Source organism: Polyergus mexicanus, unplaced genomic scaffold (genome assembly GCF_030449975.1).
Source record: "Polyergus mexicanus isolate NDT 795.1 unplaced genomic scaffold, iyPolMexi1.0 SCAF_22, whole genome shotgun sequence".
Lineage (NCBI taxonomy): Eukaryota > Metazoa > Arthropoda > Insecta > Hymenoptera > Formicidae > Polyergus > Polyergus mexicanus.
Genome location: NW_027223342.1, coordinates 3331836 through 3354224, shown reverse-complemented (window position 1 = coordinate 3354224; position 22389 = coordinate 3331836). Strand labels below are relative to the sequence as shown.

Here is a 22389-nt window from a genome sequence, read left to right as displayed (position 1 = left end):
GCGAGAAGCATTCGCCGTGAGGCAAGTGATACAATTGTCTATATGATCATATATTTTTTTTCGCATCGACGGAAACCAATAGGAGGCGAATATGCCTTGAAACGTTTTTTCAAAGCCGCAATGACCCATATCATCATGGTAAACTCTTACTATATTGTTAATCATAGAGTCCGGTACGACAAAACGTGGACGGTCAGTCGCTTTTTTATAAAGTAATCCATCTATCAACTCGAATTTTTCATTGTCCGAATACTCTAATTGTTGGGCAATGCTTTTCAATTGTGAGTCTTGAAGTTGTTTACACTCCAGTTCTCTCTCGAGTGGCATTGATTCTATATACGCTATTTGGCGACTGAGAGCATCGACGTGTATCATACGTTGACCTGGTCTATGTGTCGTTTTGAACTTATAGTTTTGAAGGCTTAACGTCCACCGAGCGATTCTGGGGTTTAGATTTGCTTTGTTCACGGCGAAAACTAACGCGTTACAATCTGTTACCACGGTAAACTCTATTCCATATAAATAGATGTGAAATCGTTCTATTGCGCGGACTATCGCAAGCATTTCGAGTTCGAAACTGTGATAATTTCTTTCCGTTTGGTTTGTTGCTTGACTGAAAAACGCGATAGGAGCCCATTTATTATCTTTTCGTCTCTGTAATAATATTGCTCCCAATCCTTGTACACTTGCGTCTGTGTGTAATTGAGTTTCCGACTGCGGATTGTAAATAGCTAGAGTCGGGCTTGTGGTTAATTCATCTTTTAATGTTTCTAGCGCCCGTACACAGTGTATATCGAAATCGAAATGTGTTGCCTTTTTTAACAGATTATACAAAGGTTTGGCTTTATCAGTATAACCTTTAATGAATTTACGAAAGTAATTGGCTAATCCCAGAAATCGCTGGACTTCGAGCACATTTTTCGGTTGCGGGAAGCTTTTTATGGCTTCAACATGTCGCGAGCTTATAGTGATTTTGTTCGCTGATATAATATATCCTAAATATTCTATCTCTTTCTTGAGGAATTGACATTTATCGAGATTTAATTCGAAATTATAACGCTTCAATTGAAATAATACTTCACGCAGTATTTCTAAATTCGTTTCTACCGTTTCGGTCGCTATCATAATATCGTCGATATAAACAATGACCTTGTCTTCTCTTATTAACGGTTGAAGTATGTACACAAGTCGTTTTTGGAATTCGGCCGGTGCCTCGCAATAACCGAATGGCAAACGTGTATACTCATATTGCCCGTCTGGGGTCGCAAAAGCGAAATATTTAGTATGATCTTTGTGTACTTTAATTTGGTGGAAGCCGTCTTTTAAGTCTAACAGCGTGAAAACAGCTTTATTCCCTAATCGCGCTACGCAATCTTCGATTAGCGGGAACGAGTATTTTTGTTTCGAAACTCTCGAATTTAACGGACGTAAATCAACACACAATCGTAAAGATCCATTTTTCCGTTTAACTGGGACTATTCTCGCGCAGTAAGGTGAAATGCTTTTTTTGATAATACCGCGAGCTAACAGATCGTCAACAATCTCGCGTATTTGGTTTTTCTCTGCCCATGCGAAACGGCACGGAGCATACGCGTAAACAGAGTCGTCTCTTAGCGTGACTTTTATTGAAAAATCGTCATTTACAGCGACTGCCGTTGAGCTATTAACGTCCAATATTAAATCTTTTAAGCTTTTCTTTGCCGATAAGTCAAAGTCAATTACGATATCTTCTATCTTATCCTCTAAGGAATTAGTAACTTGGCATGCTAATAATTGCAAAAGCGATACAGGGAAATCCTGAGCCTTCTCTTTTGTTTTCAACGAACTCGGATTAAAAATCGCAGTTATTTTTTGATCATTTAAGAAATCACGACCAATAATTAAATCCGCTGCTATACTTTCTTCCCTTAAAACATGTAACGTTATTGCTAGCTGCAAATAAGGTAATTGCTCTAATGTTAACGTAGCTTTTGTTGATCCCAAAACTTCAATCGGTTTATTATTTAAGGCTTTAAATGAGAAGCCTGAAGGGCTTTGAAATTCGACCGAATGATCCAAGAATTTCTTGTGTACATTTGATTTTATAAAAGAAATCGGACTGCCTGTGTCGACGAGCGCGAATAATAAACAGTCTTTCATATTTAACCTTGTTATCGTAGCGAGCGCGTTGGGTATGGTGAGATTCCTGCCGTTGTCGAACTGAACAACAGCGACTGTCTCCTCGTCCTTCGGGGTGACTCCCGTTGCTGTTACTGCTGCTACCGGTGCTGTTTGTGCTGACGTGGTCGCTTCTTCCTTCCTCTTTAGTTTGAAACAGTCCGCACGAAGGTGACCCGGTGTTTTGCAGTAGGCGCAGAAGAGGCTGCTCTTTTTGCAATCCTTTTGCAGATGCCCTGTTTTTCCGCGGAATCCACAATTGTCGGCTAGCTCCTTTGATTTAGAATTCTTGTTAGTCTGTAACAATTTGCTGTCAGTCTCACCAGAAACCGAAGTGATTCTATACATCGATTCCAGAAAAAGATCGACCGAATCGACTTTTAATGAGGCTGCTATTTCTCTTAAGGATCTGTTACCGATTCCACTAATTAATAGGTGGATGGTGCTGTCCTGAGGCAAATTTAGATTATGGATTAATGCCAGTTTATCCATCGAGTATTCCAGGAACGATTCTTTAGTATAATTCCATCTGCGCGGCTCAACCTTTTGCATGGCTAGATGGTATAGAATTTTTCTCATGAATCTCTTTAGAATGGCTTCCCTGAAGCCGGTCCAGGACTCAATCATTGAGCCTGAGCCCAAATCGAACCATTTACGTGCCGTTTTCACTAACCTGCTGGATGCCGCGAGGAACGTGATGAGCTCTATGGATACGTGATACCTGCTCTATGCGCTTAATCCACAGTTCCACGTTCTCATCCTCTCCGCCTCCGAATTCCGGTATTTGAGAGGCCAACATGGAGACGGCTTGAGTCGACGGTGCGGCACCGATCGACGACTGATGCGGTGAACTCGGATTTAATGGCGATGGGGCGGCAGTGTTCGGCGGAATGGAATGATATGATGTATCTTGACTCATCGGAGATGGTGCTTCTCGGGAAGACGGGATTGCTTCCTGCGACGAAGCTTGCGGTTGGATCCTTGCGAAGGCTTGCAGCATGTGGCGAAGCAGCTCCTGCTGTTGCTGGTGCTGTTGCAACATCGCCTGTTGCATGCTCTGCAATTGGGAGGAAATCGTTGCCGCCAGCATATTCGTTGCTGACCCTGGCCGCTCCTCTTGTGACCCAGACGGTTGATCGGCTTGCTTTGCTCCCTGAGGTTGCCCCAGCGTGAGTAAATCCACTGCTGGGCTATTGCGCTCAAAATGGGACATGAGCTGATCAATTAATTTGTCGCGGTCACTTACGAGGGGCAGTCTGTAACGTAGAGTTTCTTCTCTTAGCTGCTCGTAGGTCAAATTCTCAAGACCGGCGCGATCCATTCTGTTCCTCTTGAAAGTGCGGTGAATTCCACTTCTGAGACTTTATTGTAAGATTTGAAAGATTCACTTTATTTATTGTAAGAAGAATACAGTCTGAACCGCTAAGAGTTTGCTATTAACGTTTTTACTAACTCGACAACTACTTTCAGATTTCCCTCAGATCTCCCTCCTGTTCGCCGAGCTACGCAGTTTTATACTCTTCTTCTCGTCTCCCTCATAGTTCGATATCTCTCGATATGCCTCGTGGCGTGTCCCTATTCGCTCTCGTCGGCCCGACATATCTCGAACTCGAACGGATCTTAGACCTAACGGGTGTTCTAACCGCATGTTTGATAACGGGTGCTCTTAATGTATATAACTTCCATCTTACAGTTTGTACCTAAAATGAAATTAGAAAACACCATAAGCAAATAATTACAGTTAAAAATAGTTACTAAATATAAATAGGAGTAAAATCACAAAGACAAAAAATGATACATGATACTAACTTTCATTTTTAATACATGCAGGAAATCTTGCAAAATACCTGGCTTACATTTTAAGCCTCGTATGTGATGTTGTATAGTTCGAATGCTTGGATAAGGCAAATTTTGTCGACGCTTATCCTCATATCCTTTTAGTCCACAGGCCACATAAAATTTCAATGCTTTATTAATAGTCTTAGTAGACCACGATGCTCTTCTTTGTATGTTATTTGCGATAAACTTTATTTGATCTTTCGTAAATACTTTATTAAGTTTTCCATTTTTTTTCGTAACCTTTTTTCAATTGACAATTGAGCTGCAACGTCTTTTTCAACGTTATCTTTAAGTGCTTTATCTGTTGTTCTTTTCCAATAATTATATTTGATGCAGTGTCTCTTAAGTCCACATTGTTTGCTTCAGTATCGGTTGCTTCAGCATTGTTTGTTTCAACATTGATTGCTTCAGGATTGATTGTTTCAGCATTGATTGTTTCAGTATAGTCATCTACACATATTAATTTCCATTCGAGTAAATTACATTACAGTAATACATGACATAAGAAAACAACTCAAGTAATCTGCATCGCTTTCTTATAGTATGAGTATTATTGTATTGTGTAAAACTTACGAGATTCTAAATCCTGGATATGATTGGAATATGTTGCTTTCTTAACCATATTTCTCTCTTCTTTCTTTTCTTTCTCTGCTTTACGTTTCTTTAATAAATTTAGTATCGCATTTGGGTGAAGCAGTTTTTTTCCATCTTGTCGAGCTTGTTCATATTGTCCGTCGTCAAAGTGCACCTGTCATAGATAATTAGACATTATATAATATCATATATTAATATGTTAAAACATATAGGTAAATTTAAATAATTTAATTTATAAAATTAAAGATCTTTTTGGACAGAAATTGTTCGAATAAGTGAAAATCAAACAATTATCTGTCCGATTTGCCAAAAATCAATTCAATATCTGAATTTCCTGTATAAGAATTGTGTCAAAAACTGAACTGATAGAAATATATATATATATTTATAATATGATAAGAAATATAAATTTAAATGAACTTTTTAACAATTTCAATGTGCATATAATGGATAATGACTTATTAAGCAATCACAAATATGAATTAATAAAAGCGATAATAGAATTGTATTTAAAAATAAAATTCTACCATTTTGGATTGGAAAAGAATTTACGCGAGAATCTCATTCGATTTATATTAGAAAAGATTTGACCAAAATAATATTGTTTAAAGGACAATAAATTATAATAAAAAATTTTATTTTTTTATGTAAGATTGCGTTTTATATTTTCTCAATTTTTTTTATTTTCAGATATATTTGTTGCATTATATTTTAATTTTCTTTTTTTTTTAATAGAAAACGTTGCTCTTTTTCATATTTAATTTTTAAATCAATTTAAATCTTAATAATGAATAATAACAAACCATTTTTTATTTCATTTATAGCACCTTTTTGCACTTCAAATTTTTCTCTTACAAATAATTCACAGTCAGAATATATGATTATTAGTTCTTGGCTTGGCCATTTGGGTTCTGGGGGCGCTGAGATCTTGGATCGCGGCCTTTTACATTGGTCTAGTTTCCACCGAAGTATTAATTCGCATCTAGTGCGGCGTAGAACCAAATTTAAGTCGATGGAAACACGACTGACTGCGTTCATTTCACTCCCATTTCGATCTACAAGCTTTGTCGGAGTGGCAGCGAATTGACACGAAATTTAGTCGGTGAAAACGGTTGAGACTAAATGGTGCCAACTTTTATTTTTCATTATTTTATAACCATCAATATATAATCGATATATAATCTATATCGATGTTCATAACAGTTATCGTTTATTCGTATTAATCATCAAAACGGAAAATTAATAAAAAGATTGTCAAGGATTATGTTTATTTACATTCACAAGCAAAAGTTAAGTTGGCTCTACTGAAATATCGATCTTTCTCGCTTCTATTCTACTTCCAGTAGAAACAGTACGTTAAATTCGATGCGCACCGAAACAGAATCGGATTGACGACTTCGGTGGAAATTAGATCTTTGCTTAAATGGGTAAAGTGGGGGTCCATAGGTATATAGTCAAAGGTCTTATGGATTGCGGTATTTTATCAATCTAGTGACTTTACCCAGATCAGTTTTGCAGTACCATCTCGCGGTGAAAAGCAATTTTAAGTAGATAAAGAGAAAGCCGAAAAAAAACCCGAAGCCAGCCAATCTATATGCTAGTCGAGTACGTAACGAACGGATATAGCAGGCGCGACGATCGCTAGTCTGCCTATCCGCAAAGAAGAACACGGTGTGACGTAAACGGCGATCTAAACAAGTATCAGCTGTGCCGCAGTCATTGTTCTCTACTTCGCATTGAATTCTGAGCAAGAGCAAATTCCTTTCCCCGGGACTTGTGTCCATCGAGTCGAACGGCGGTGGATATAGCGGTAACGTTGGCGGTGATTGGTTCATCCACACGCGAAGATACGCAAGAAGACGGGTGAACCATTCTTTTAGAGACACGACAAGTGGCGAGAAGGGAAAAAAAGAGAAAAGGCTAAAGCCCAAGACTTTTTGCCCTCGTGCCTATAACGCAATCGTGGCCGCGTGTGTGCCTTCGAATTCCCGGTCCCCCACAGCCTTAGCTGCTAAGTCGTCAACAGTTACCCCGGGGGATAATAATCGTGTGAAAAACGGGGCGGTACGCGCATAAGCCTGGCCTCGAGCAGCGAGTCGGACGACGGTGGACTCGCTCCGCCACCGCGCAAAAGGTCCCGTAGTTCTCTATCGGCTACCATAAGACCAGCGGACGAGCAGCACTCCCCCAGTCCGGATATGGATAACTATCGGTAATGTTTTTTTCTTTTCTTTTTTATAGCGCACTTGTATTTACGTTTCTTCGTCTAAATAATTTCTCATAGTTACACTTTCTCCGCTTTTTACATGTAATATATATAGCCTAATAATTTCAAAATTTTTAAGGTTACAAAATAGAAATATTCGATTAGAATAGAATATATACTAATGGCTTCGAATTAATAATATGGTATCGTCAGTGCCATCATGGATAACATTTCAGTGTACACGACAGCGTAATGCAACAGCAGGCCTCAAATGGTGGTGTATCTTCTGGACTACAACAAAATGGATCTAAGGCAGACTCTGGTGGACTTCATGCTAATGGCAATTTGTTACCCGAATCGGATGGTGATGTTAATAATGTGAATGGGGAAATAAATCAGAGTTTAGGACCTCCAAAAATAATGGACAAAACTAATCAAGATATTGTGAGACTTATTGGACAACATTTAAAGACAGTTGGTTTAGAGTATGTAATATTGTTGTTTCATTTCTAAATATTTTATCGTCAGTCTCATTAATTCAGAAATAAGAAAATAATTTATTGTTAATTGCAAATATAAATCTACTTATTTTTACTATAATAGAATTACAATATACATATAAATTGTTAATTATATTACAATAGTCATCCTGTTTCATTGTCAGCTACAAATTTAATAAGTAATTTAATGTCTTCTTTGTCGATTCATGCTTTCTGAAGAGAATTGTATTAGTCTATAAGAACAATATTCAAATGGTAAAAAAAGAAGCTAATAATAAGATTTTGAAATATAGGTAGTATATAGTATCTGTGTCAATTATATTTATTTTCTGACAATGGGAAAATATGAAAAATGCATATAGCATTGAAATATTCCAACACTGGAGATAATTTAAGTTTATATAAAATTATAATTATATTTCTACAAATTATTTTAAAAATTATAAGAAATTATAATACATAATTATGTATTTTATCAGTCTATATATTGACAATAGTTGCAGTTGTTTATTTTAACATTTATTATTGCCCATAAGTTTATTAATATCAATTCTTATGAAAGATCTTGCATGAATTTTTAGCAATATTATATATAGGGAGATGTAATTTATAATTAACAATAAATAATGAAAGAAATATATTATTTTTAGTCGTACAGCAGATCTACTTATGCAAGAATCAGGCTGTCGACTAGATCATCCTGCTGCAGCAAAGTTTAGACAGCATGTTATGGATGGCGATTGGAATAAAGCAGATCATGACCTTAATGAACTGAAATCTTTTTTGAAAAGTGCACACCAGAGCTTAGTGGTAAATCTTTCCAATATAAATAATAATCACGATAATATAAGTTGCTTCTCTAAAGTGTTTAGTCAAACTTGATTTATATATTCTATTAATTATACTGATGAAAGAAAAAATATATATATGAAAGATTCATAAATATATTCTTTTCAAGTTAGATATTAATTATAAATTAACGTGAAAAGATTTGCAAATAATAAAAATTATTCAATATTGTTTGATAATGAAATATAAATAATAACATATCAATGGAAAGTACTGCACTACAAAATTGTAACTTTTTGAGAAATTCATTTGTATAACTTTACAAAACTCCTTCTTTAATTTAAAATAAAATTACAATACTATGATTCTGTTAAATTATAGTTAAAGAACAAATAAATAATAAGAAAACAAAGAGAAAAAGAGTGTAATTTTAAAAAACTAATATTGGGAAAGATAGCATTTGTAGAGTTTTTTATCAGGACAATTAGTAAAATATATATACAATTTAATCAATATTCTTTTTTTATTCATAGGAGATGAAATTCTTACTGTTAGAGCAAAAATATTTAGAATATTTGGAAGAAGGTATGGTATTTGATGCGCTACATGTATTACGCAATGAGCTTACACCTTTGGGCCATAATACTGGTCGTGTTCATCAATTATCTTTATTTATGATGTGCAGTGGACGAGATGAATTACAGGTATTTTATATATTTGTTTTATATAATAGACATACACTGTAGAACAATTAAGTTCCGAGACTTTTGTATAAAAAATTTATTTTTAATCATACAAACCTTAGACACTTAAAAAGTTTCAATGTAGTCACCACCTAACTCGACACACTTAATTCAACGTCTCCATCATTGCTCAAAGCAGCTCTGATAGTCCTCTGAAGCAGTGCTGGGATTTACTTGCATATTTCGGCCCGATTCCTTGGCTCACGCCTATTGCCCCTCACTCACCGCTACATTAGCAACGAGTCGTCAGATACGCGAAACTAGCGCGGCGCTACGTTTCAGGATCATCCGTATGTAAAAATGCTCAAATATAACAATAAGACAATACTTTTCTAAAAGCATCGTGAAAATTTGAAATTGAATTTTCGTGGTGCATTTAGAAAAGTATTGTCTTATTATTATATTTGGGCATTCTTACATATGGAGCAGTGAGTGGGGGCAATAGGCGTGAATCACGGAATCGGGCCGAAATGTGCAAGTAAATCCCAGCATTGCTCTGAAGCAAGCCCTTTCAAAATTTAATTCACGTTTTTTTTATGTTTTCTGTATCTTCGAAACGTTATTCTTATGTATAGCTGACTCTCTGTAGGCTTGTTGAATCATTTGTAATGTTTCTGTTGGCGACTTCTCTAATTTAATGCAGAATTTAATGTTGGCGTGTTATTAAGTGTTCTTTCCATTACATCGATTTTTAAACAAAATTTTATAGCACAATTTTGCGTGATTGTATCTCATTAACTATTGAACCAAATAATTCAAAATTTGCACCAAGTGTTGAGTATTGAGTTGTAAATAACCCTCTAAAATAGCAGCACAAGTGGAACAAACGTTCGAAAATGCGAAGCGAGTCTCGAAACTTAATTATTTGAGAGTGTATAGAGTTAATACAGCATAATAAACTGTACTTGTCTAATATATATTAATAAGTTCCTACGAAAATTGAAGCTTCCTCATTTAAAAGAATATCTTTAAAACTAACTTAGAATTGAAAATTTAATCACTAGCAAATGGACACTTGTTGACAGACACGTGCAAGCTGGGATGGCAAAGGGCCGGTCTCCAGGGCTGCGCTTATGGACAGACTACAAAGGTACCTGCCACCCTCCATTATGTTACCACCACGCAGACTTCATTCTTTACTTTGTCAAGCTGTGGAAATGCAAAGTCAACTCTGCACGTATCACATAACACATACGCAGGTATATTAATAAATCACAAATATTGCAATTTAAATTATCAGTTTAAATATGTGCTAATATATGTGTACATATATGTATACTTGCTTACTATATTATTTCTATATTTTTTTATCTATGTTTTTAATGCTTATTTTCTTTATCTGTTTTTTCTTATTATCATATTGCTCTTCTGATGAAACAAAATACTGAAATACTTTTAACAAGTTCAGTAATATTGATATATCTATCTCAAAACAAAATAAAGCTATCTATAGAATTATACATAGCACAAAGATAATAATGAGAGATATTAATACTAAATAAAAGTAATTATTTTTGAAATTACATTTTTATCAAAGAAATATTTAAATTCGCAGTATCTCCAAATCTTGTCATTTAATTTTAGAAGAATAAGATGTTTATTGTTGATGAATACATTTTTTTTTTTAATTTGAAACATAAATATCACACACGTGTTTCAAAAACTTGAGTTTAAAAACAGTTAGTTTATTGTTTTTATTTTACAAAAAAAAAAGATTTAAATTGAATAAGAAACAATGTTCAAATGTCATTTATAATAAAAGTATTTAATATTTTGATTATAAATGGCACATCAATTTTAAATTAAAAATATCTCAGTTTGAAATTATAGCTGCAATATAACGGTTTCAATTTAAAAACAATAAATGTGTAAAAAGATGTATAAAAAAAACAACTCAATTGTCATATAAACAATTATCATATAATTGATTATTTATTAAAGATAAATAATTATTTTAATACAGAAGCATAATGAAGATACATATAGCTCACGAGGGCAGTACACAATACATATATGTATGTTTATGATAATATAATCCATTACTTTTTTCTTGTGAATATAATGAAAAAAAAAGAAACACAAAACTGAAAAAACATAAAAAAGAAAAAGAGATTTATTATTTTTATTATTTTTTATAAGAAAAACATGCTAGTTTATATAAATTTTCAAAATTTGCGATGTTTCAAAAAGAATATAAAAATTAAATTAAAAAGTTTCTCAAATAAGTGCATTTTGAAAACGCATTATGTTCATTGAAGAATTTTCTCCAATCTAATTTTATATGAAATCTACTTAAAGAAATTTTATATACATATATATCCATTTTTGTATTTTCGTTTATCAAACGTAATATAAATTATTTATTAAATGAAAAAAAATAGATAATTGTTTACATTAACGGATACCTTGCTGATGATCTTAACATATATTGTAAAAATGAAGATAATAGTTGCTTTCCATTTGCACTCAAGTGATACTGAGTCACTCAGTTATGTGAGTATTTCATACTCAGACAATGACGTCATTGACCTGCTTATTTTGGTAACAAAGCTATCACATAACAATACAGATTCATAACTTCACTTTTAATATGAATCTATTAGACTCATTAAAGCACACGATCTCGATCATGTGCAGAAACCACGTAAAAACTCAGTTGAATCTCACTTGTTAGCATCAAAAGGAATGTGCACTCAACTGAGTTATGATATCACAAATGAGAATTATCTGAGTTTTGATGTAAATGGAAAGCAACTATTGATTAATGTTTATTTTGTTTTAATTGGTTTTTTAGATATTTAACAAAAAAAGTTTATTACAAAATGTAATTTTTCGAGATCATGTACATTTAATAGAATTTGAAAACTCATGTAGAATCATATAGAGTACATTCCACTTAACGACTGCAACGCTCACGGTAACATTTTATCCTTGTTGTTCACCGAAAATTAAACAAAGATAGATGATGCTCGCGAGTGTTGCGGTCGTTAAGTGGAACGCATCTATAATGATCCCACAGGAAATGCGTGGGCGGGGGAGGGACGGAGTCCCTCTCCCGTAAAAAATCTAACTTAATCAAAACCTAATCCTACTTATTTTATAACTAATCTTAATTTTAAATTAGAAGAGAGAGACTCCCTCTGCCCCTGTCCACATGTTTCCTATAGAATTATACAGTTTCACAAAGATTTCCAATTTTCCACGCGAAGCGAGGTTCTTTACCGCCCGATACTTTCAGTACGGAACGAGGTTTATTATTGTACGGTTTCACATAGATTTCTGTATTTTGATCTTTTCTGTCAAATTTTATAAACACTAAATTTGTTTGTATAGATTATAGATGTATAAATGTTTAGGTAGACATTCGAAATTGTAAATAATAATAGTAAATATCTAATACAAATAGTTTATGTATAGATATATGGGTGTTTAATAAATAATATTTAATACGCTATATTAAATATAGATGTAGGTTGTATAAAGGTTTACTGAATAGAAAATATAATTTTCTGATAGAAAATTATAATTTTCTGAATAGAAAATATAATTTTCGAAAATTTTAGAAAATTATATTTTCTATTCAGTAAACCTTTTTTGTTAAATATCTCAAAAACTCAAAACGAGACCATCACTTAAAATAGTATGGATTAATTAACATTTTCATCTTTACAACATATATCAAGGTGAGATATCTATTAATGTAAACAATTATCAAAAAATATATTATCATACACACTTGTGTGTGTGTTCCAAGGTTAAATGAAAAGTTATAATATCTATTCTATAAAAGTAGTTTTTAAGATGAGAGTAACAACATGTGACACAAGAATATTCGAAGTCATAAGTCAGAAATGGAATAATTAATATAAATTTATTATTAATTATTTATTAATATAAATTTATTATTAATATAAATTTAAATTAATTTAATAAATTAATTTAAATTTATTATTAATATAAATTTTATTAATATAAATTTTATTATATGTATATAGAGTGTCCCATTTTAATTTGCACACCATAATATTTCGAAAACCATGCATTTTCAAAAAAAAAAAAAATGTTTCAGACAAAAGTTATTTAACTCGAAGGGGGACATAAGAAGGTGTCATTGGTTTGACCTTGGATAGTCATTTGAAGGTCATGTGAAGGTCATCTTTAATTTCTTAAATGAAAACCCCCATTTTCCATTACATATTCTTGTAGCTTAGCTTGAGAGCTTTTCAAAACACTATAATAAAGTATTTTTCCATTAAGTATTTTTCGAATTATTTTAAAGAATTATAAATAAATATATTCTTTGTATTATAACTACATACACCTAATGTCCATCATATGGACCTGATGAACTATGCAATATTTGAATATGTTTTTTATTTTTTGAGATAGGTTGTATTGTATCCAGACATTGTAGCCGTCATGTTTTATATTTTAATCTGACATATTTTGATATAAAAAATAAAATATTTAGTTTTTGATAATTTTACTATAATACTTTTATGTACGAAATAATGAGACAAATCGATTAAAAAAAAACATTCTTTCTAAAAAAAAACTTTTTTTTTTTTTTTTTTTTTTTTTTTTTTTTTTTTTTATATATATCAATTGATTTATATCATTATTCTGTACATACATAAGTATTATGGTAAACTTATTGAAAACTAAACATTTTACGAGATATTTTATTTTTTATATCATAATGTCAGATTAAAATATAAAATAACTCGAAAAAACTTAATGAAAAAATACTTTATTATAGTATTTTGGAAAGCTCTCGAGGTAAGCTACAAGAATATGTAATGGAAAATGGGTTCCTTTTAAGAAATTAAAGGTGACCGTCACGGTTATTTTTAAATGACTATTCAAGATCAAACCAATAGCACCTTCTTATGTTCCTTCTCGAGTCAAATAACTTTTGTCTGAAACATTTTTTTTTGGAAATGCAGGGTTTTCGAGATATTATGATATGAAAGTTAAAATAGGACATTTTGTGTGTGTGCGCGCGTGCGCGCGTGCGTGCGTGCGTGTAATATTTATTCTATTATATTTGTAAAGTTATATATAATCAAATATACAAAAAATTATAATTTTTTAATAAATAAAAAATGGAGGTTTCTATTGCATATATTTTTAAATCTATGGTAATTGAAGGGTGATATAAACCATCATAGTTTTTATAGAAAATGAAACTTTTTTTTTCCCCAGAAGTTATCCATCACAGGAACATTATACGCACATATTCACATTCTAATGGAAATATTTCATAGAAAATATAATATATGAAATACACACTTAAATAGTACTAAATCACATACTGAAATCTGAATTAATTGATCTTTTTTTATTGTGATTTTATTAAAATTTGAATAAAATTCGGAAAAATTTATTAAAAATTGATTTTATTCGGCAAATTTCGATAAAATTGTATTTATTTAGTAAATTTCGTGAAAACTTATGCAGCAAAGAAAGGTTACAAATATATTGTAGAACAATTTTATTAAAAGATTGAAATATTGCGAAATATTTACTATATTATTACTGATAACGTTAAAATGTCGACCTTTAGAAAGATTGCAACAAAATATTATAGGAACATCAGGATATAATGTATTTATAATAATGCAATATATATAAGTGCTTTTCATTTTAAAAAGGAACTGGACGGATCACCTACGCCAAAAGTTAATAAATCTAATACATTTCGAGATTTATGAATTTGAGATTGTGCACAAAGCACTTTTTTTAGCCTTTTAAAATACAAAATTAATAATTAATTTGTGAGTTTAAGTAAAGATTTATCCTATAGAATTAAAATTTTTATTTTTATAAGTTTTTGTGTCATATAGTTAAAATTGTAGTACAATTATTATAAAAAAGTTTCTTCAATATAAGATAATATTTACGATTTTGAAATTAAATTATATTCTACAGAGCAAATTTTTATTTTATCGCACATATTTTACCGTACATTATTATTAATTTTATATTTTAAATGGCTAAAAGTAGTTTGTGTGTGCGTATGTGTGCAATGTCAAATTTATGAATTTCAAAATATATTAGATTTATTAAATCTATACACTGTCTCAATTAAAATTATTAATGATTTTTCTTCCAAAGCCGGCGAGTCTAGAAAATGTCTCTCTGCTTGTGGATCACAGTTGTGGCAAGGAGCAATTTCCGTGCCATACCATACAGATACTCAATGATCATTGTGATGAAGTTTGGTATTGCAAATTCTCACCCGACGGTCTTAAACTCGCCACAGGCTCTAAAGATATGACTGTAATTATATGGGATGTAGATCCAGTGAGTATACATATAGTAATATTCACTATGAAACTGAACAAGTGTTTCGAAAATTTTTTAAGAATTTATTATTTTAAAAATATATAATCTATATTTTGATAATATACAAGTTATAAAAAAAAAATTATTTTTACATTCCTATTTTTTCTTTTTCTTCTTATATTAATTTATGTTTCTAGCTATATCAAAAATTGTATTAAACGTTTTTATAAAATTTTTGAAATATTTGATCAATTTTATGGATAATTATCTAATATTGTAAACTGTAAATGTAAATGTAACTGTAAATTTATTAATAATATTTAGCCTTCACACTAACATTTCTTTAAACTGTAGATCTTTTCGGCCAACTTTAAATCAATTTTTTCTATACAAAAACTCAAAATATTTGGAGTTTTTATCTAAATGATTGAAAATAAATTTTTTTAAAAAATCTGCATTTTTCTGAAAAAATAGATAAAATCATCTTTTTGCAAGATATAATTGCGTTTTATTTTAATTTGAAAAAATTTTACTTTATGAAATTTAGTTGCAAAAAATTATAGCATTAAAGCACAGCATTGAATATAGGAAAGTTACAATAAATAATAATTTTTTTTTAATTTCTGAGAAAAACAATTTAATGTTGGCAAAAAAATGTGCTTAATGTGATTAGCATTCTGTATAATTTTATTTTTGAGAAATATAATCAATAAACATTTGTCTAAATGTGATATAGGAAACGTTAAAAGTAACACATAGAAAAACACTTGAAGGCCATACATATGGTGTAGCTCTAATTGCTTGGAGCCCCGATAGCAGTCATCTAATTGCTTGTGGTCCCGAAGATTGTCCCGAATTATGGCTTTGGAACGTTGACACGCCCGATTGTGAATTACGCGTAAGATTGACTCAAAGTACGGATGATTCGTTGACAGCTTGTGCCTGGCATCGTGATTCAAATAAGTTTGTAGCGGGAGGTCTTCGTGGTCAATTTTACCAATGCGTATGTTAACTTCTATAAATTAATAATATAAGCCGTTTATAATATTATGTCTTTGATCGTACCATATAAAACTACTTTTTAAAAATTTTCAACAAATGAGATTTTAAAAATGCATTACAATTATGGAATATTGCTCAAATTTTATCATATTAATTGATGTGAAATAATGATATAAATTAATAATGGGTTGCCTCAATAGGCTATTTATTTAATTTTATTTGTTTTTATTATGAGGGAAGTGGCGGGGGGGGGGGGGAGAGGAAGTGAGACATTTTTAATTATCGCTAGATATAAATATACAGTTTGCACCCAAAGAAAATGTTGATAGATGATCTCATCTTTTTATTAGACACAATTTATTAACTTGAACTCATATTGAGCATCTTTTAATGTATTTAATTTTAATAAAAACTTTTAGGATATGGATGGCAATGTTTCCGATTCATGGGAAGGAGTAAGAGTAAAATGTCTATGGTGTCGCAGTGATGGAAAGACTGTTCTAGCTGCTGATACACATCATAGAATTCGGGGATATAATTTCGACGATTTATGCGATTTCACAATGTATGATTTAGTAATCAGTTGAGAATGCGATATCATTAAATAAAATTTTTAACAAAATTGTTCTATGCCATTATAGGTTGCAAGAAGATCATCCCGTTATGTCATTTAGCGTAAACAAAGCAGATCGACTCGCGTTACTAAATGTGGCCAATCAAGGTGTGCACCTTTGGGACTTACAAGATAGATGTCTTGTAAGACGTTTTCAAGGAGTCACTCAAGGACATTTTACTATTCATAGCTGTTTCGGAGGGACTAATCAAGATTTTATTGCATCTGGTAGTGAAGGTTTGTCATTCACAAAAACAAAATTGTTATATATTTAATCACTGCATATATTTCAGTCATTATTTAGAAAAAGATTTGTATAATACATAATCAATAATTTATTATTTTTAACATAGATACTAAAGTATACATCTGGCATATCAAGAGAGAACTACCTATAGCAACACTCACAGGACATTCTAGAACAGTTAATTGTGTCTCATGGAATCCTGTTTACCATCAAATGATGGCTTCTGTATCAGATGATTTTACAGTAAGGATATGGGGTCCAAGATCATCTTCCCTAGATGGAGCTGAAAATGATAAGACTGGTAAGCCTTCACAAAATCTTCTGGAGGGCGGGGTGGGAAGGGATTATTTATAATATAAAAGAGTTGTTGCAACATGTTATATTAATACAACTATCTTTTCTAATTTTCTTTTCATGCATTTATTATTTTCAGTATCGCTAGAAACTAGCTCTTCAAATACCAGTGGATGGCATGAAATGGTATCGTAGCGAATTACAGAGCGCACCAGTGTTCCCATGACCTCATGGTGTTCAAAAAACTGTCATATTGACATTTGACTATCATACTGTCCTGTTGATTGTCATATTGACATTTTACTGCCTTCTGCAGTTGCCCTCCATACCTCTTTTGTCATTCTTATCTACCATCCATTGAATAGAGGTAATAGGAGAGATGTATATGTTAGCAACAACTGCTAAATCGTCTGCAACTATTAAAACCGAAACCATCGAGTGTAATTTTCACTTTTGTGCATATATATTTTCTTTTTAATAGTATCTTTATGTATTTTGTATGCATATGGTATCCATTGTGTTATCTCAATTAAAATGTTGAGTGATTTAAGCATCAGAGTTAATAATCGAAGACATGATGCAGCATAATAAAGTAGATTATATGGCAGAATAGAAAATGAAGAAAATTCCGTCTTAGGATTGATGTGTAAGGATAAAACTACAAATAAGAACATGGAATGCCTCTGTATGATATTGGGACAGTATCGTAGAAACGTTATGTTTTGACAGAAATTTTGTCAAATTTGACTATAATTGTATCAATAAATATTGTAAATAACAATTTCGAATCTAGAGTTTTATTCTAAGTCATTCATCGATTAATGACATAAACACTATTCTTAATGTTATATTTTGTAAATTTTGTGACAAGATTATATAAATTTCCAAATATAGTATCGTGATCTCGTAGCAGATTACTGGATTTCATATATTAAGCAAACACTCAAAAACACTTGATGGAAAAGCAATTTTGTTATGTTCATTTCAGTATATACATCAAACTACAAAGTTTAGTAAATGACATATGTAAATGTGTAAAGTTGTTTAAGCATTTATAAAATAACTATTATTTATCAATTTTTATTTACAATCACACACAATTCGTACAAGAAAAGTTATCCATAATTTATGTATATCACTATAGTCTATAGTTTATAGGACTTTTTAATGAAGCGCTAAATATGATTCAGAAACGTTTTTATGTGAAAGAGCCAATTTATTTATGTATGATTATATAATTTGAAATGAGATAAACATATAAATAATATTGGAAAATTATGAATGTTGCGTACTGGTCTTATTAACTGCCATGTATCAAAAGATGTATGTGCTATCTTTTGCATCAATTATTCAAAAATATATGATGTGCATAGTGTGATAACATCTTGGTATGACGATATATAATGTTTAATAAAGTTCGTAAATATGTTTTTTTATCATTGTTGTGTGTATTTGTTTGCAAAAATAATTTATAGAAATTATATAAAAAAGGTGGAAATTTTATATTGTGAAAAAGATAAAATAATTTCTTTTAATCTGATAATATAATTGGCTTTATTCAAGTTATAATAAAAATATGCTTAATATGTAATGACAATTAAAGAGATGAATATAATCTAAATACAAAAATTTTCGATTTATTTCGCTATCTGAAATAAACAAGAACGAGAAGTCCGAGAACATCAAGAGAGAGAAAGAGAGATTTAGAATCTATACATATTTACATACATATATTTAAACATGTATAAATATCTTTGCAACACGTACTATTATTAAATATATTTACATGCAAAAGAAACTTCTATAATTGATCTTAATATCTATTACTAGAAAAAGTACAGTAAAAACTATAGTAAAAAACTTTATTATCATTTGTATTTACCTGTCTGATGGCTTATTAGCATTTTATAATTTAATCAGAAATCTACAATTTCTTGTATAACTTGAAATTAAATTAGATTAAATTTAATTCATAATTAATTTAATTCATAATTTTATAGATGTATGATGATATAATTGCATTAGCTATATATGTATATATAACAACTTTAATCATTTGTGGTTCTACGTCATCGAATCTGACTCGACATAACATTTCCAGTCGGTCTTATGTCAACAAGTCTAGCTCGACATAGGAATTTATGATTATTTACAAACATTTTAGCGATCTTGAAAATATTGCTATATATCATGGTATTCATAATATTTCGATATATCATGGCTGCATGTGTGTGTGTGTGTGTGTGTGTGTGTGTGTGTGTGTGTGTGTGTGTGTGTGTGTGTGTGTGTGTGTGTGTGTGTGTACACAGGATATCCGGTAAAGATTGTGCCAACGCTCGTAAGCGGGTAGAGCATAGTAAACTGAACAGAAAAGTCCTGTAACATTTTTTTCTATAACGATTAATAAAGGAGTTATTATTGAGTAAAGTCTGGTCAATCAGTGTCGATCTTTAGCCGCGCGCCTGGTAGTATGCATGAACGCTTCGTTGCTACGGCGACGCACACTACAGACATGCGACACACTGACGTGGGTCCGATTAAAAATCGGCGCTGAGAGATTGACCAGATTTTACTCAATAATAACTCCTTTATTAAGCATTATAGAAAAAAATAGTACAGAACTTTTCTGTTCAGTTTATTGTGCTCTACCTGCTCACGAGCGTTGTCAAGAGTGCTTTGGGACATTCTGTATAATATAGTAATCTTTGCTATATATATGCATTCATTTTTTCCTTTAAGAATTTTTTTCAACCTGTATTTTGAAGAAGTCATGTTTTCGTTACGAAGACATGTCCTTAAAATAAAGAGTGGATGGTATAAAAAGAGTGAGAAAGTTTAAAAAACCAACTATATATTCCAGCTTTATTCATTTTAAAGAAGTCATGTTTTCATTACGAAAACATGTCCTTAAAAAAGATAACATAAAATGGATAACATGAAAAAATAAAAAAAATATAAGTTAAATAAAAAAGTTCTTAAATAAAATTTTTTGTAAACTTGATTTATAGCAAAGAAAGAAAACGTTTTTTAAAAATAAACATTTTTAAATATCCTTTTAGTGAAACTAATATCTGATTTTGGGAATATAAAAATTTATTTTATATATATATTTCATATTTCGCTTTTATTTTTATATCTATATTATAAAAAAATTGTTGGTATTTTATTAGTAAAGCCGGATTATTTTTTTCGAAATCTACATATATATACGCGTATATAAATTAAAAATAAAAATATAATATTTGTTTATATACAATTAGAAAATTCTCAAAAAAATAGGTGCCCGGCGTTAGTCTTGTTGCACTACTGCTTTCTACCACCAGAAGCCAGAAAACATTTTCAGGTTGTATCTCGACCGTAAAAATATATAAAAATATAATATTACATTTTATATATTCATATAAAAGAATTGAATTATAAACCTATATTACAGTTTATATTAAAATCTTATATACAATTTTATTTCAGAATAAGTTATTGTTTATTTTTTCTACTACTAATTATCTTTTATATTTCTATAAAATAATTTTTATTTTGTTATATCTGTTTTTATATTATTATACAAAATATATATATTAATATCAATATATTTTTAATGCTATATTTATTATTCACTATCATATTATAATTAATAAATAAATAACTTTTTTATTTGTCTTTTTTTGTAAATTGCATTAACAAAATAATGCCAAACAAGGATTGACAATCGTGCTATTTCTTTATCCCGTTGATATGATACACGAAGTATCATCGATATTATTAGTAACGAAGCAACAAGTTAGCAAGTCTAACAGGCACCTTTGTCTTACATCTTGTGTATTTGTTCACTCTGTTACCTATTATTCTACTATTATTATTAATCAACATACAATATTTAATTGCACGTATAATTTTAACTATAATTTAAATATATATATGTTTATATACAAGTATAAAATTCTCAAAAAATAGGCGCCCGTTAGTCTTGTTGCATTACTGCTTTCTGCCACGAGAGGCCAGAAAGCATTTTCAGGTTGTATCTCGATCGTAAAGCGATACGTTAGAAGAACAAGGACAGCATGCGATTCTCGCTCCTTATCTAGATTTATCTTTCAACGATCGCATCCGTGTGCTCAATATATCGGTGTGTGCTTTCACGGATACTACACATATACGCGATGAAAGAGAGACAAATGCGGCGCCAACATCTCTCTTTGTCACGCAATCAGTGTACTATCACTATCGAAAAGATCAGAAAGTGGATATAGCACGGATATGAACCAAATGACCGATAATATCGAAAAATGGATGTAGCACGGACATGAACCATATGGAGATTTGACCGACAGTACCGAAAATTAGATGTAAGTGAGTGTTTCCGATTCCTAAAAATGGATGCACGGCGCTGCTCTACGGCCTAGATACCTAGAAAAAGCGTCCCGGTAAAATAGCGGAAATAAGTTGGTGCTGGAAGTTTATATTTTTCAATAATTAATAGCTCAAGCGATTGCTCCTTAATTGCTCCGTCAGAATCCACAATTTCTCCCCTTTTAAAATTAATAGTTTTTGAAATATTTACAAAAAATGTAAAATTTATCATTTTCATTCAAAAACATATTTCCAATAATTTTTTGCAACTATATCCAGCATGAAACAATTGCTCGTTAATTGCTCCATATTGCTCCATCATTATTTTCATGATTTATTGCATTTTTTATTAAAAATTAACAAATTAATCATTTCCCAAGCGACGCCGTCGCCACTTATCGGCCGTCTATCGAAACTATATAGCTCAATAGCCAACGGCGAGAATATTCAAACATAATATAACAGCTCTATTGTTTACAACTATATCTCAAACAGTTTAATCAACGTTTCTTATTGATTTTTTGGTAGAATAATTGCACCTCGCTTGCTCTATTATGATATTCGCAATCGCTCCACTTGTATAATTAAACTTTTTATGATATATTAGCAAAAAAAAACCAATTATTTTCTTGTAAAAACATATTTTCCGTAGTCTACTGCAAATATATCGAACATCTGTTATCTATACGCTTAGATACGCTTAAATATGCGTGCGAGGCAATAGAGGAGTAGAAATACACGATGTTGTCCGATTTCATCATATTGAACAC

The 22389-nt window shown here is 31.1% G+C and overlaps 1 protein-coding gene across 2 annotated transcripts; it reads left to right on the top strand.

The window, feature by feature from the left end:
- The first annotated feature begins 6054 nt into the window (after positions 1-6054).
- LOC138942345 (WD repeat-containing protein 26) lies at positions 6055-18585 on the top strand. Of its 2 annotated transcripts, none has more exons than XM_070312516.1 (11): positions 6055-6802; positions 7010-7281; positions 7947-8106; positions 8619-8789; positions 9854-10027; positions 14946-15134; positions 15853-16119; positions 16538-16683; positions 16760-16968; positions 17085-17279; positions 17412-18585. In XM_070312516.1, exons 2-11 carry the CDS (start codon positions 7049-7051, stop codon positions 17465-17467), a joined length of 1800 nt encoding a protein of 599 aa, XP_070168617.1. In that variant the 5' UTR covers positions 6055-6802; positions 7010-7048; the 3' UTR covers positions 17468-18585. The 2 variants fall into 2 exon arrangements, with proteins under 2 accessions (XP_070168617.1, XP_070168616.1); XM_070312515.1 differs by having other exon boundaries at positions 7033-7281; positions 17412-18584.
- Positions 18586-22389: the final 3804 nt, after the last annotated feature.